Source organism: Gekko japonicus, unplaced genomic scaffold, assembly GCF_001447785.1.
Source record: "Gekko japonicus isolate JY-2015 unplaced genomic scaffold, Gekko_japonicus_V1.1 scaffold4553, whole genome shotgun sequence".
NCBI lineage: Eukaryota > Metazoa > Chordata > Lepidosauria > Squamata > Gekkonidae > Gekko > Gekko japonicus.
Genome location: NW_015160968.1, coordinates 57,856 through 73,620, shown reverse-complemented (window position 1 = coordinate 73,620; position 15,765 = coordinate 57,856). Strand labels below are relative to the sequence as shown.

Sequence of the window (15,765 nt, the reverse complement as noted above, 5' to 3'; positions counted from 1 at the left end):
CCTCCAGCTCACACATTTTTGTCTTAGCTCAGGAAGGACGGCTCCAGAGCAAACTAATTTATGCAGCAGCCGAACTGCTAGCTCACAACTTTAATGCCAGTAGCTCACAAAGTAGAATTTTTGCTTACAAGACTCCACAGGTTAGAGGGAGCATTGGAGGGGAGTATCTTCTGCCACCAACCATCACAGTGGTTTGCTAGGCCACTCCCGAGCAGTGTTCCTTGTAAGCTGAGTTAGTGTGAGCTAGCTCACAGTTTTTTAGCCTCCAACTCAGACATTTTTGTCTTAGCTCAGGAAGGATGGCTCCAGAGCAAACTGATTTATGCAGTGGCCACATCGCTCACTCACAACTTTAATGCCAGTAGCTCACAAAGTAGAATTTCTGCTCACAATACTCCACAGCTTAGAGGGAGCATTGCTCCCGAGATGGCAGCTGAGATCTTGTGATGTACCGTTGTAAGATTGTATTATTTTCTTTAACTTCAGGAGATTTTAAACCCTCCATGCCTTTATTAATTTTTTTCCAGATTTGTTTGCAAACTTTGAAGTTTGTTTTGTTTTAAAAATCCCTTGGCTGTATCTGGCTCCATTGTGCAGGGGTTTTTGTTTTTGTTTTACCTGCATGCTGACAGCCGGGTTCACCTACTGGCTATATGATTAGAAATTCATCGTTTCACGTTACATAATCTGTTTCCCTGGGATAATCACAAATCTTGCTGTGTAAGTGAAGGCAAAGTTATACTTAAGTAGCTCTAGAGTTCAGATAATTGTCAAAGTGCTAGCATTGCAAGAAGCACGACAAAACTCCTTTTAAAATTACACTGGAATATCAAAGGAGATATTTGGTTGGTATATAGTTAAAAAAAAACCCTCTGATGGAATGAGTTTGCAGAAGAGATTTTTGCTGATTCCGCTTTTCACTACAGCTCTTCAAAAGCTGCTCCTGGGGCGGGGGCGGTGGGGATACTCCGGGATGGTGTGAGATACTGTAGTGGAACGGGGCTTCAGGCAGAAAGGGAAATCTTTTCTGTGAGGGAGCTCTTTCTTTAATAATAATAATAACAACAACAACAATAATAATAATAATAATAATGAAGAGGTAACTCACATGCGACTTGCTGCAACCCCACATAGGGTTTTCAAGGCATGAGATGAACAGAGGTGCTTTCCCATTTCCTTCCTCTGCGTAGTGACCCTGCTCTTCCTCGGTGGTCTCCCATCCAACCATGGCGATCCTGTTTACTTTCCAACAAGATCAGGCTAGGCAAGGCTGGGCTATTAGGCTGCTGTTGATTCTTTAAAAAGGTAAAGGTTCCCTTTGCTCGAAAGCCAGTCGAGTCCGACTCTAGGGTTGCGGTGCTCATCTCCGTTTCAAAGCCGAAGAGCCAGCACTGTCTGAAGACGTTTCCTCGGTGGTCTCCCTTCCAACCATGGCCGATCCTGTTTACTTTCCAACAAGATCAGGCTAGGCAAGGCTAGGCTATTAGGCTGCTGTTGATTCTTTAAAAAGGTAAAGGTTCCCTTGCTTGAAAGCCAGTCGAGTCCGACTCTAGGGTTGCGGTGCTCATCTCCATTTCAAAGCCGAAGAGCCAGCGCTGTCCGAAGACGTTTCCGTGGTCATGTGGCCGGCATGAGTAAACACCAAGGCGCACGGAACGCTGTTCCCTTCCCACCGAAGTGGTACCTATTTATCTACTTGCAATTTCTTGCTTTCAAACTGCTAGGTTGGCAGGAGCTGGAACTAGGGATGGGAGCTCACTCCGTCATGCGGCACACTCGGGTCTTGAACTGCTGAACTACCGACCTTCCACAGCCCGTAGTTCAGCGTCTTAACCACTTGAGCCACCGCAGCTCCTTTCTTTAGGACCCAATAAATTGTCGTCTTGCTGGGATCTAGCCTTGAAAAGAGAGACTTACTACGTGCTCGTTTGGTAGCTAGCTGCAGCAGTATCTCCCCATGGAGCTAAAATCCTGTCATTTCTCTCTAGAAGCCTGATATTTGGTGCCCAGTATGACTTCCAGAGCCAGCTGGGCTATTCTATTTTGAGTCGACTATTTTAGACCTGACAGAGCCGCACCAGGAACAGTTTATGGACATGACAATACACCGAGTTTAACTTTCCTTTCTGCTCCTTCTCAGGTAGAAAGAACTAAATTTAACACTCAGGTTGTACTGAGGTTTATGCTGTGCTGTAGTGAACGTGACCAAGCTAAACAGTATTATTCCCAATGTCATTTATGGCTGGGGTGAGAAGAGTACACGTTATTGGCTGGGGTCCAAAGAAGCAATTAGTTCTGTATGTTCAAGGGGCCTCGGATGTCCCCTCCTCACTTGGAAGCTCTCCATGCCAAACAACAGCAGCTGGCTTTGGGAAACGAGGAGACTGTCAAAAGCAACTTGTAAATAAATTATGGGTGTGTGTTCAGAGAAAGAGACTATGATGCCACTGGGCGTGTCCAAGTTGCTTGAATCCCAACCACTGTTGGGAGTCGTTTCATAATTTTAGGATGACTGCACCTATTAGAATATCGTTCTAAGCAGTCATAATTCATAACTGCTGGAATTGGAGCTGGAATGTTGTGGAGTCTTCGTCACAGATAGAAGGCAGCTTATTAAAGTATCCTGTTCTTACAACACCCGGTCGTCATCTATCTCTGTCCACCTCCTATTTCTGGATGTCCAAAAAGATAAACATCAGCTCTCAAGCTTTTTACCAGCCACATCTGTATTATGTATTTAGGTCTACTGTCCTGAGGACTTACGGTTAATTATGGACGTTTTTAATTGGACTCTTCTCTGCCACTTGTTTTGAAAGTACAGGATGAAATCCAGCCAGGATTTGCTCATGCTGATTTCATCGGAAGAATTAAGCATGCGTCTGGGTCTGTTCCTTCTCAAAATCAGTGAAACCTGAGTAACTTTGGCAGGATCATGAGCATAATTCATGACAAGTAGTACTAGAATTGTACAGTGTTAGTGTTAGGAATCTGAGAGCCAGCATGCCACAGAGGTTAGAGCAGGGGTGTCAAACTCATTTGTTATGTGGGCTGGATCTGACATAAACGAGACCCTGTTGGGCCGGGCCATGTGTGTCATAAAATGTAATGCCAGGTAGCGGAGATATAAACTTTATAAAGGACACAAACACAAAGGGTTTTTTTTTAACTTAAAATGAAAACATGCTTAAAATGTTAGCAGTCTTGCAATATTTTGTTTATTTAACCGTGTCTGATAACTGACACCTCTTGCTCTGAGTTATTGCATCAAAATGTCTGTGCTGCTGCAATCTTGAGTATGCTGTTCAGGTGTGTGTATCTGTAAGCTGCAAACCTACGGCGACGCAGCAGCAGCAGAACTGGAAGCAGCAGCAGGAGACAGCCAGTTCAGGTTTGCCACTTTCTGGAAAGTCAGGGAAATGAAAACTGGTCAGGGAAAGTCAGGGAAATTGTGATTAAAATATATTCAAGTCGTGGATTTTTGACCTGCTGCTGCAAGAGCGTGATCTGTTCTTGTGGCAACTGGAATAGAGAAGTAGCAGAATACAAGGAAACCTTAATGATGCCCTTTCCCAGCCATTTTAGATAGAGCGTTTATAGAATTTTTAGTGTACCTTTAAAACAATAACAAAAATGTTATGTCATTTGTTAGCATTCAGAGTTTACTTGAATTGAAATTTGTATCTTGGTGTAATTTTTGGTGCAGTTGCAAAACAGATGTTGCTGCAGTTAATGCTGAAAGAAGCTGATATCTCTTTGACAAATATTTTTGCAGTTGAGACTTGTGTAGTTGTAGAGTGGAACGTTACCTTGCATTAATGCAGTACGATCAGTGCCCCTCTAAGCTGAGTTAGTGTGAGCTAGCTCACAGTTTTTTAGCCTCTGGCTCACACATTCTTGTCTTAGCCCAGGAAGGAGGGCTCCGGAGCAAACTAATTTATGCAGGAGCCAAATCGCTCGCTCACAACCTTAATGCCAGTAGCTCAACGAAGTAGAATTTTTGCTCTCACAAGACTCCACAGCTTAGAGGGAGCACTGACCTATTCATTTTTTAACTTGTGGTTATATTTGAATGGTGGTCAGGGAAATTGACAAATGTTGGTCAGGGAAAGTCGGGAAAATGAAAAATAAAATTTTAGTGGCAACCATGCAGTTCCACTGCGGGCCTGATAGAAGCCCTCCGGGGGCCCGATCTGGCCTCCAGGCCGTATGTTTGATACCCCTGGGTTAGAGTGTTGGGTTAGGATCTGAGAGACACAGTTTCGAAACCCTGTTGTGCCATGGGAGATTGCTAGGTGACCTTAGGCCTGTCACATACTTTCATCCCGACCTACTTTGCAGAGTTGTCGCTAGGATAAAATGGAGGAGAATGGAGTGAGCTGCTTTGGGTCCCCACTGGAGCAAAAGGCAGGAAGTAAATGGAGTAGGTAATAGCGGCAGCCTGATAGGCCGGTCTTATTGCCTGGGAAGCTAAGGAGGGTTGGCCACAGTTAGTCCTTGGATGGGAGACCGCCAAGGAAGACCATGTTGCTACACAGAGGAGGGCAACGGAAAGCCCATTTCTGCTCATTTCTTGCCTTGAAAACCTCTTGGTCCTGGGGTCGCTGTGAGTCAGCTGTGACTTCATGGCACACTATTATTATTATTATTAGTAGTAGTAGTAGTATCTGCTGCTTCTAAGAAACAAACCAAACCTTGCACTTCTTTACTGAGTTGGGTTGGGGCTCCTCCAAGGAGCCTGGGATGGCTTGCATGGTTCTCCCTTCTTCAGTGTATACGGATAGGTGCGCTGGCAAATATTTCTGTAAACATTGGTAGACTTCTTTTCAAAATTGTAATACTAGCCATTCCTACTGTATCTGGTATCAGCACGTTCCATAGGCCAGTGTGCACTGTAAGGTAAAGGTTTCCCCAGCTCGAAAGCCAGTCGAATCCAGCTCTAGGGGGCAGTGCTCACCTCCGTTTCCAAGCTGAAGAGCCTGCGCTGTCCGGAGATGTTTCCGTGGTCATGTGGCCGCCGGCATGACTAAACGACGAGGCGCACGGAACGCTGTTACCTTCCCACCGAAGCGGTACCTATTTATCTACTTGCAATTTCTTGCTTTCGAACTGCTAGGTTGGCAGGAGGTGGGGCCAGAGATGGGAGCTCACTCCGTCACGCGGCACTTGGGTCTCAAATTGCTGAACTACAGACCTTCCGGTCTGCAGCTCAGTGTCTTAACCTCTGAGCCACCGTGGTCCAGTGTGCACTGTAGAAAGCATGTTTAAGCCTTCATTAGTTTATTGGTGAAGCCTGTATTTCTGTTTATGAATAGATATCTCAGGGTCCTCAACCATTTTGAGCTTGGGGGCGCCTTTGGAGTTCTGACACAACGTGGTGTGGGTGCAGCCACAAAACAGCTTCCGTAGGAGGACCCTGGCCACAAAATGGGTGCTGTGGCTGACCTTCAGTCATGCAGTGAAGATTCGTGTGCTGTGCTGTGGCTCTCCACATTAGAGTCCGCAGCTCTTAACCATGGCACTGCGCTGGCTCTCAGTAGCTTTTATCATCTCATAACTGCGGTGGCTCAAGTGGTTAAGATGCTGAACTGCAGGCTGTGGAAGGTCGGTTGTTCAGCAGTTCGAGATCCGGGTGCCGCATGACGGAGTGAGCTCCCATCCCTAGTTTCAGCTCCTGCCAACCTAGCAGTTCGAAAGTAAGAAATTGCAAGTAGATAAATAGGTACCATTTTGGTGGGAAGGTAAAAGCGTTCCGTGTGCCTTGTTGTTTAGTCATGCCGGCCACATGGCTCTTCGGCTTTGAAACGGAGATGAGCACCACAACCCTAGAGTCGGATTCGACTGGCTTTCAAGCAAGGGAACCTTTACCTTTAACTGGACTGTGGTGGCTATAGGTATTATAACTTCATCATTGGCAAGTGTTGGAAGCAGCACGGCTTGGTCATGTTACAGTGCTGCTAAAAATACAACCATTAAGTTAAATAAAGGATTAGGCGCACTTCACCCGACAGTAGCGTTAATATCAGTTAAAGGATTCCTGCATGAAATCTGAGCGTACAGTGTCAATGTACTCAATTAGTTCATTTATGGAAAACTGGCACTTTACGAACACCAAGCCTCTACGTTTAGAATAGCAGCTGCTAAAAATACAGCCATTAAGTTAAATAAAGGATTAGGGCGCACTTCACCCAACAGTAGCGTTAATATCAGTTAAGGGATTCCTGCATGAAATCTGAGCGTACATTGTCAATGTACTCAATGAGTTCATTTATGGAAAACTGGCGCTTTACAAACACCAAGCCTCTACGTTTAGAATAGCAGAAAGAACTGGGGTAGTAGCCATTTGGCCCAAAGTTCTGTTTGGGTATCCCTGGCACGCTTCTATAGAATACAGCCATGGTGTGACTCCAACACATTCTGCAGCAAAGAGGCTGGAACTCAAAGAATCAAGCCCTTAGTTCGGCATGTCCAGGAGTGGGAAGGCAGGGAGGCTTTGCACTTGTGTTCCTCTAGGTCCTTAATGGCCGGTAGCTTTTAAAACAGATTGACAGGCATCCTTTGTGATAATCTGAGGCCAGCCGTAGAAGCAGAAGAAATTCTAAGTTTGTTTGCCTTTAAAAAGGCAGCTGGATCCTAGCCTGAGGAGGTCAGGAAGCCTCCCGTGCTTCTGTCGTTCTGCAGACTATTTAAAACGGAATTGTTCAATGTTCTGCAGTGCAGACTATTTAAAACGGAATTGTTCAAGGGGGCATTTTTAAAAAATAATGCTAATAGGGCTGTATTATAACAGAACGATTCAGGAAGGCACTTTTGTGAAGGGAAGAGGACTACTGTACCGCTGTGTACAGGATGTGTTATCGGTTTGCTTCATGTCTTATTCTGCTGTCACTGCATTCTTTTCTTCTGTGTTACAATTTCTCTGCATCGTATCTGCATCATGAATCATGTCTAATATTCTGTGCTTGCTTCAGATGTCTGTATCTTGATTATCACACGTCATATTCTATTCATCGCATTGACTTAGGCTATGTACCCTGCCTTGAGACTCGGTGAGAAAGGCGAACTATAAACCAAGTAAATAAAAGTAAAGACATTAATGTTCAATGGTCTGTGGAAAAATCGCCATATGAGGCCGTCTGACCCTTTTCCATCCATTTCAATTGCAGCATGTTAAAAAATCTGAAACATAAGCAGAGCTTTTAAAAAGATCAGATTTTTTTCAAGTACAAATCATGTGTGTTAGTGCTGTCAAACTGCAACCAATTTATGGCAATTCCAGCAAGGGGCTTCCAAGGTGAGGGGGAAGCAGTGCTCGCTCTAAGCTGTGGAGTCCTGTGAGCAAAAATTCTACTTTGTCAGCTACTGGCATGAAAGTGGTGAGCAGGTGATTTGGCCACTGCACCAAACTACTTTGCTCTAGAGCCATCCTTTCTAAGCGAAGACAAAATTGTGTGAGCCAGGGGCTAAAACACTGTGAGCTAGCTCACACTAACTCAGCTTAGAGGGAACACTGGTGAGAAGCAGAGGTGGTTGGCCATTGCCTTCCTCTGCAGAGCCTTTCTTGGTGGTCTCCCTTCCAAGAGCCCACCCTGCTTAGCTTCTGAGATCTGACAGCAGGCTATACCATACCATTCCTCATCCTACAAATTAATATTTGTAATTGTTTAAAGCATGAATTGTTGCAGACTTTATTTTCTGGAGGATGCCTGTGTAAGTCATAGATAAACGCACAAATCTAGCGATACATAAAATATCTTGTTCTTGCTCCATCACAGATTATATCTGGGAAGAACCAAGCATCTGCTTTGCATGCAGAAGGTCCCAGGCTCAACCCCCCCAGCGTCTCCAGTTAAAAGGGTGAGGCAGCAGGTGATGTGAAAGACCTCTGCTTTTGACCCTGGAGAGCTGCTGCCAGTCTGAGTAGAAAATACGGACCTTCATAGAACAATGATCTGACTCAATACAAGGCAACTGTATGTGTTCACTAAATGCGGATCAGTTCGCAAGTTACAGAATCCTGGCACAAAATTCACTCTGTTGGGTGGTATTGTACAGGGAAGCCCTTTGCTGTGTGTATTAAGTGCCATCATGTTGCAGACAACTCCTAGAGCCCCCTCATGGAGTTTTCAAGGCAAGAGATGAGTAGACGTGGTTTGCCATTGCCTGCCTCTGGATACCAACCCTCATTTTTCTTTGGTGGTCTCCCACCCAAGTACTAATATTGGATGACCCTGCTTAGCTTCCAGACTCTGACAAACGCCAGCTAGTCTGGTTGGTCCCAGTTAAAACTAGTTGCCGGTCAAGGCAATAGACTAAACTTAGTCTGAATACAGTAATCTATATCAAGGTCTCTCATTACGTCTTGGCCAAAAGGCACTTTTAAAAAATCCTTGTATCTACTTCTGAAATGGCACCTTTTTACAAAAGGCACGGAGGAGAAATGGGAGCGCATGGGAACTATCAAAGGACACTCCTCTCTTATCCCTGTAATGATTTCATGTTTTGGTGTTTGTTCCGGCTGGGGATCATGTGTCCCCCGCCGCATCGCGGTAAGTACTTGGTAACCCTGAACCTGCCTTCTGGAAACCCTGGCTTTTGGACTGGACTTTGGTTCCTCTCTGCAACCTTTCCTGTGACCTGCCCCTGCTGGACCCCAGCCCGTGCCTCCTGGGGAAGCTACCTCAGTACCCTCTCAGTCCTTGTCGGGGTGAGTTGTAAGAGCAGTAACACTTTGTTATGAACAAGCAAGTGTGCTTTCTTCTCTGCATGTTTGTGCTCCTTCAACCAAGGCACAAGGCTCTTCAGCTGCCTTCTAAGAGGTGTTCCACTCCTGGAGATCAACCATGTGGTCCTCCGCAAACACTTTTGCAAAGCATTATGCCTTGGGTCTGCAAGCTAGAAGGGAGTCAAGGATCGGTAGGACTGTCCCGCTATCCTCGTTTAACTGACATAACAGGTGAGAACTTCACCCCACCTCCTGGGTCTGTAGCTTTGTGAAATCCCAGTGTGGTACTGCACAGAAGACTGAAGATGAAAATGAGGTTGCACTTACCTGTAACTGTTGTTCATTGAGTTGTCTTCTGTGCAGGCACACATTCCTTCCTACCTGCCCCTTTGCGAATTCTGTTTTTTTCTGTCATTACGGCGGCTCAGGAAGAACTGACAGAGAAAGGGCGCCCCCCCATCAACTGTGTGACCATTTAGGCGGGAAGAAACAGCTTGCCGTGGCTCTGAGGGGGAGAGGTGCCCTCTAGGTGAGTTTTTAAGCTTTAGAATGAATCTCTCCGCGGGTGACCTGGTCAGCTGCCGTCCCAGTGTGTGCCTACACAGAAGACAACTCAATGAATGATGGTTACAGGAAAGTGAAACCCCCGTTTTCTGTCTTGTAGGATAAAGCTACTGAAGAGAGGATATTTAAAAACAAATGCTTTTGTCGGTGGCTGGAAAAGTATATTTTCATTTATTGAGAGAGGCTCAATATCCAACCAATAAGAGGTTGGGGCCAACGGCCAAGTCTTCCCCAGTGAGAGAATTCTCTTAACCCTCTCCCTCCCGGATCCTCTTGCATGCAGAGTTACAATATCTAACACCCTCTGGGTCTGACATGGATTTTTACACCCTATTTTTAAAACTCTTATTGGCTGCTGGCTGCGCACCAGCTGGATCACGGACAGTTTGTAGCTTCCTAACTTTCCCTTGAGACCACAGCATACAGAGAATTAGTCTCCCAACCATAATTTTGAGCCTGGGAAACGATGATCGGTTTTGAAAACGAAGAGTTTCTTCCTCATAAGGAAGTATAGCTTTCTGCTGAAACGGTGCCTATGCTTAAAACCGTGAAAGATTCCAGTTATTGTTTTTGATTCAAAGTGAACTGAAAGAGAAGTTCGCAGTCAGCTTTCCCCCTGCACGGGAAAGCCTTTTTTTTTTGGTTTTAGGCCAGTGGGCATATCACATGTGCAGATGCTGAAGTGATCACTGGTATTCATATCAAGCAAAGTGCTGAAAAAAATATACCTGTATTAACTTTGAATACTTCTGAAGGGAAGAGCAAGTTAAAGATATTCTTTTGATCAGGAGCAGTATTTTTCTTTTGCAAAAGAACAACTGATCCGAACCATCTGCTGGAGTAGTAAATAATCTTCCTGTCATAACACCAGAGGTCACAACAGTCTTATAAATTAAGCCAGAATCGTTCACAGCAAACTGATTCTCTACAGAAAGAAAAGCTGCTAATGTGTAAAACAACAGCAGTCTGATGACAAACATATTCCTCAGACTGCGTCCATTTATTTGTTTTCGCTTCGCTTCCCTGTGTTTATATCTCAAGTCAAAGTCATCTTTGAATAACACTTAAGGCCTTTTCATGGTTGGCGAGAGGAATAAAGTCTAAGATTAAAGCATAATAAAGCTAGATTTGCAGAAGAAGAGCAGATTTACCTCCTGAAACCGAAGGTTAATGTAGGCTTCCGGCCTGGCCTGGATGGCCCAGGCTAGCCAGATCTTGGAAACTAAACAGGGACATTAGCTGTTGTAGATTTTCTGGGTTGTATGGCCATGGTCTTGGCATTGTAAAAAAATAAAGGTTCCCTTGCTCGAAAGCCAGTCAAATCCGAATCCTTTTCCAAGCCGAAGAGCCAGCGCTGTCCGAAGACGTTTCCATGGTCATGTGGCCGGTATGACTAAACACCAAGGCGCACAGAACGTTGCTCCCTTCCCACCGAAGTGGTACCTATTTATCTACTTGCAATTTCTTGCTTTCGAACTGCTAGGTTGGCAGGAGCTGGAACTAGAGACGGGAGCTCACTCCGTCATGCGGCAACTTGGGTCTCGAACTGCCAAACTACCAACCTTCCACAGCCTGCAGTTCAGCGTCTTAACCACCACTTGAGCCACCGCAGCTCCATTCTTGGCATTGTAGGACCTGACGTTTCTCCAGCAGCTGTGACTGGCATCTTCCCAGCTACTGGCAAAACATCAGGTCCTACATTGCCAAGACCACGGCCATACAACCCGGAAAATCTACAACAGCTAATGAACCCCGGCCATGAAAGCCTTTGACAACATATCAAACAGGGTCAACCCTCGTACTTGGTTGGGAGTACTAGCACTTGGATGGGAGTCCATCAAGAAAGTCCAGGGTCTACACAGAGGCAGGCAATGGCGAAACCACCTGTTTGTCTTTAGCCTTGAAAACCCTACATATCCGGGAGTCTAAATGGGGTCAGCCCTGGTTAGTCCTTGGATGGGAGACCACCAAGAAAGCCCAGGGTTGCCACACGGAGGCAGGCAATGGCAAACCACCTTTTTGTCTTTTTCCTGGTTGTGGTTCCTCCCCCTCTCCGAGTTTTTTAGAGTGTACAGAAACAATCTCTTTCTTTGCACTGAGACTCAGAAAAGCAGAAACCGTGAGGGGGAGTCACTGAACGACTGCCTTTCCTGAAGCCCTGGTACAAAGTAAAACAAGTCTTTCCCTCCCAAATCCTTAGGGCAGTGATGGCAAACCTTTTAGAGACCGAGTGCCCAAACTGCGACCCAAAGCCCACTTATTTATAGTAAAGTGCCAACATGGCAATTTAACCTGAATACTGAGGTTTTACTTTAGAAAAAACAACTCATACATTAACTTCAGATGATCCAAACATAGTAAGGAAAGCAATCCCAAATGCTTTCATTTACTTAAAATTGTTTGGCAGAGAATTCGACACTTTAATGATGGTCTGGGCCTGGCTGGGGTGATGCACACGTGCCCACAGAGAGGGCTCTGAGTGCCACCTCTGGCACCCATGCCATAGGCTCGCCACCACTGCCTTAGGGTATACCAGAAGATTTAGGTGGATCTCTCATTCTGGCATAGTGAAAGGCCTTACCCCTCACTGCCCTTCCCCCCCAAAGTTCACAAGAGAATTTGAAAGAGGTCTCGGTGGAGGAGCAGTTGGTGCTGCAAATGGGTTTGGAGACTTCTGGTTTTACAATATTTATGACTATATCAGAAGACTTCTTTAAAAAAATAGTTGGCAGAGAGTAGTAGCTGATGGGGCTGTCAGTGGGAGGGGTCCAGAGAATACAGCACTTCATAGAAGTAGTCAGCTGGACATGTGAATGGAAGTTTATGCGACTAGTACCAATAGAGATGTAAATGGAATTTAGTGTGTGTGTGGACACAGCAAAGGTATCTCACACACACGCATCTGAATTCTTGTTGTTTCCCTTTTTGCTTGTCGACTGTATGCACTATTGTAAATGTCCAGAAAAGGCAAAAATGTCCAGAAAAAGACAAGATGTTTATATGCACTAAAAATTGGATGACAAACCACTTTTCCTCTTGCAGCTTCCCAATCTCTTGTTCTACGGCCCTCCTGGGACTGGAAAGACCTCTACTATTTTGGCAGCAGCCAGAGAACTCTATGGGTAAGTCTGAAGTCAAACCATTAAAAGTACAAAACAGTTGAAACTGACGATTTTGTCTGTGTTCTTCAATAGGTTTACACTTTTCATGATTTGATTGTGTATGACTCTGTAAACATGTGTGTAACCCCCGCTTTGGAAATATGTGTCAAGGAAGGTTTCTCTCTCACCCCAGTCCAGGGATGGGAGTTAAACCAAGCATTCAGCAACAATTAAACCCCATGAGAATGTCTGTACACTCTCCAGGCTTTACCAGTAGTTACTGCCACCCAGGGCTATTTTTGGGCAGGAACTCATAGGAACGGAATTCCGGCTGGCTTCAGAGCTGGCCACGCCCAGTACAGCCAAAACCTCTGTGTGCGTGGCTACAGAGGGAAGGCCTGGATAGCGACCCCCCCCAGTGACTCTGAGGTGGGGGGCCTGGAAGGATCGGGGAGGCATTTAAATGCCTCCCCGTGACTTCCCTGGCCTGTCCAAGGGCTGGCAAGCCAAGGGAATGCATGGGGGTGTGGCCTAATATGCTAATGAGTGTCTGCTGTTGGGTATAGCCTATTATGCTAATGAGTTCCTGCTGGGCTTTTTCTACAAAAAAAGCCCTGCTGCCACCAGGATCTCTCACAAAAAGTCCCCACTAAGGTCAGGAGCAGAGATCCCACCTCCTGCCTAATTTATCGGACTTAGCTCTTTACCAGCTCTGTACTAGGGCTGCAAACAATTAATTAACACAGTGGTAGACTCCTTAGGCGAACGGCTTAGAAATCAGGTTGCAACAGAGGAAACAAGTCCAGATAATATTGATTATATATTATCTTTATTCAGTGCACAAGCATGCACATAACATGAGACTAGCAAAAAGATAAGAAAACAAATGATATCTATAGCTTGTTCAGCTCTAACTACACAATGGAGGTATTCCATAGTTACCAGGCTTTTAGAGGTATCAGATGAAGTAGTCCAAGTCGAATCCAGCTCTAGGGGGCAGTGCTCACCTCCGTTTCCAAGCTGAAGAGCCAGCGCTGTCCGAAGACGTTTCCGTGGTCATGTGGCCGGCATGACTAAACACCAAGGCACACGGAACGCTGTTCCCTTCCCACCGAAGTGGTACCTATTTATCTACTTGCAATTTCTTGATTTCGAACTGCTAGGTTGGCAGGGGAAACAAAAATAACAGCAAAAGCCACCCATTACATTTTACAAATTAATTTTATTTTTTTTATTTTTTTTACTGAAAAATATGTTACACTGTGTTTTCAATCAATTTCACCCCAGTATCTGTGTATTGCACATAACCAGCCTTATACTCAGTCTGATCTACTTTTCACCTCCAAAATTTATATAGTAAGAGCTCAGCCTAACACACCTGTAAATCAAAAATGTATCCATTCCAGATAATTACGGTTTGAGGGTAGTAAATCATTTCCCACGAAATATGTGATCAAAGGGAACCACCTGCGCACAAATTTGGTATGAGATCCCGTATGACTACTCATTTGCCCTTCATATTTATTTGTAATCTTTACAAATTAATTTTAAAAAAGGAAATAGGGAATTTTCGGTGGGACCAATCACTGGATGTGTGTTTCCTGAAAATCGCTTTCTATCCCAAAAGTGTCCACTCAGTCCGTTTTGTTTATTGTTGACTGCAGAATTCCCCCCCCCCCTTGCAGCGATGACTTAAACTTGAACTGTGGGAAATGTTCTCTTGGGGGACTGGAAAATGAAATGAGCTGTATATTTACAGAGAGACCTATAAATTTATTTATTTCTTTATTTGAATTTTTACCCCGCCGTCCCAGCCAGAGCCGGCTCAATTGGGAACTTAAGTACACTGAATTCAGCCTAACTTAAGAAGGCGGGGAGGGGCCGTGGCTCAGTGGAAGAGCCTCTGCTTTGCGTGCAGAAGGTCCCAGGTTCAATCCCTGGCATCTCCAGTTAAAAGGACCAGGCACTAGGTGATGTGAAGGACTACAGCCTGAGACCCTGGAGAGCCGCTGCCAGTCTGAGTAGACACACTACTGATCTTGATGGACTAAGGGGAGCGGTGGCACAGGGGATTTATCCTCTGGTTAATACATCTGGGCTGAACACAGCTGCTGTCGGTTCTAGCCCCGTGCTGGTGTGAGCTACCAGCCTTGTCCTCAGCTTGCTGTCCACCCAGCGGTTCGAAAGCTTCAGCGAGTAGATAAAATGGGTACCACTCCTTAGAGAGGGTGGGCACACTAAACCCCCCGGTGGGGGAGGTGTTAGCCGGCAAAACGGAATGTCCAGCGCGTAAGACCGAAAGCTTAGAAAGAACTCTTCGGCATTAAGGAAGCCTGTAATGGGCTGTCCGGCCAGGCGGTGGCAGTGCTGTGCTGCAACTAGAAGCAGTCCTGGAGAAAGCTGACAACATCAAGCCACGCCGAGGGAAAAATGCCGTTGGAACACGTCTGTCCTCACAGCTGAACAAACTCCCCGTCGGTTGCAAACGTGTGTGATTTAAAAAGATTATATGTTGTCCTCCCTTACCCCTTGAATCATTGTTAGTCCTGTGTGTATTTGAGTAACTGTAAATTGCTCAAAGCCAGCAAGCTCTGCAGGATTGAGCGATTAATAAATTGAAAGATTATTATTAGTAGTAGTAGTAGTAGTAGTAGTAGTAGTCAGGTTCAGTCCAAGGCAGCTTCATAAGGTTTAAATGGAAATGGACCCCTAGAACACAAAGGAAGGTACTAGTTTTTAAAAACAATACGGGAAGCCATTTATCTGCGAATGCATCTTTTGGTTTCTAATGCCACAGCTGCTTCCCGTTCCCTGTTTCCTCAACAAAAGCAAAATACTGCCGGACTAATTGTAGGGTGAATATTTTGCCCAAGACGCTGTTGCAGAGAAAGCAAAGAAATGAGTATCTTTGTCGGAGGGCCCTGGAGCGGCCAGTAATTCTATTCTGCATTGTGATAAGCTCTCTAAATATGCTAATCCCATGCTTTGGGGAGAAGATCTTAGAGAGGTGTGAAGTTGGTACACTGGGCTGATTGTTTGCAGTCTCATGGTCAAAGAACCGTGGGAACAGCAGCTTAGTTCTGTGGCTGTTCGTGGTTCCAATGGACAGGAAACCAAGCTGGAAACCAAGCCTGAATGTTCAAAACTGAGACTGTGGTCTGAGTTTGCAAGAGCTCAGACAGGGCAGGCCCATGCAGCTTGTGACTCAGCAAGCCAAACACTATCAACCAGCCTCATATTATGGCCTATTTGACAGCTTTCCCAGTTTGTGCAATCCTAAAAGAGCCAGTTCGGTGTTAAGTGCGTGGACTGTAATCTTGGAGAACTGGGTTTGATTCCCCACTCCTCCACTTGCAGCTGCTGGATGACCTTGGGCAA

General features: G+C 45.4%; 1 protein-coding gene and 1 non-coding gene across 2 annotated transcripts in view; both read left to right on the top strand.

Moving 5' to 3' along the window:
• The window catches only part of RFC4 (replication factor C subunit 4), a 45,569-nt gene that overhangs the window by 8,799 nt on the left and 21,005 nt on the right, over positions 1-15,765 (top strand). The window contains exon 4 of the mRNA XM_015425446.1: positions 12,329-12,408. Coding sequence (XP_015280932.1) covers positions 12,329-12,408 — 80 coding nt within the window. The remainder of the gene's footprint in view (positions 1-12,328; positions 12,409-15,765) is intronic.
• TRNAA-UGC lies at positions 14,265-14,336 on the top strand. Its single transcript has one exon. It is a non-coding gene; the product is annotated as a tRNA-Ala (tRNA).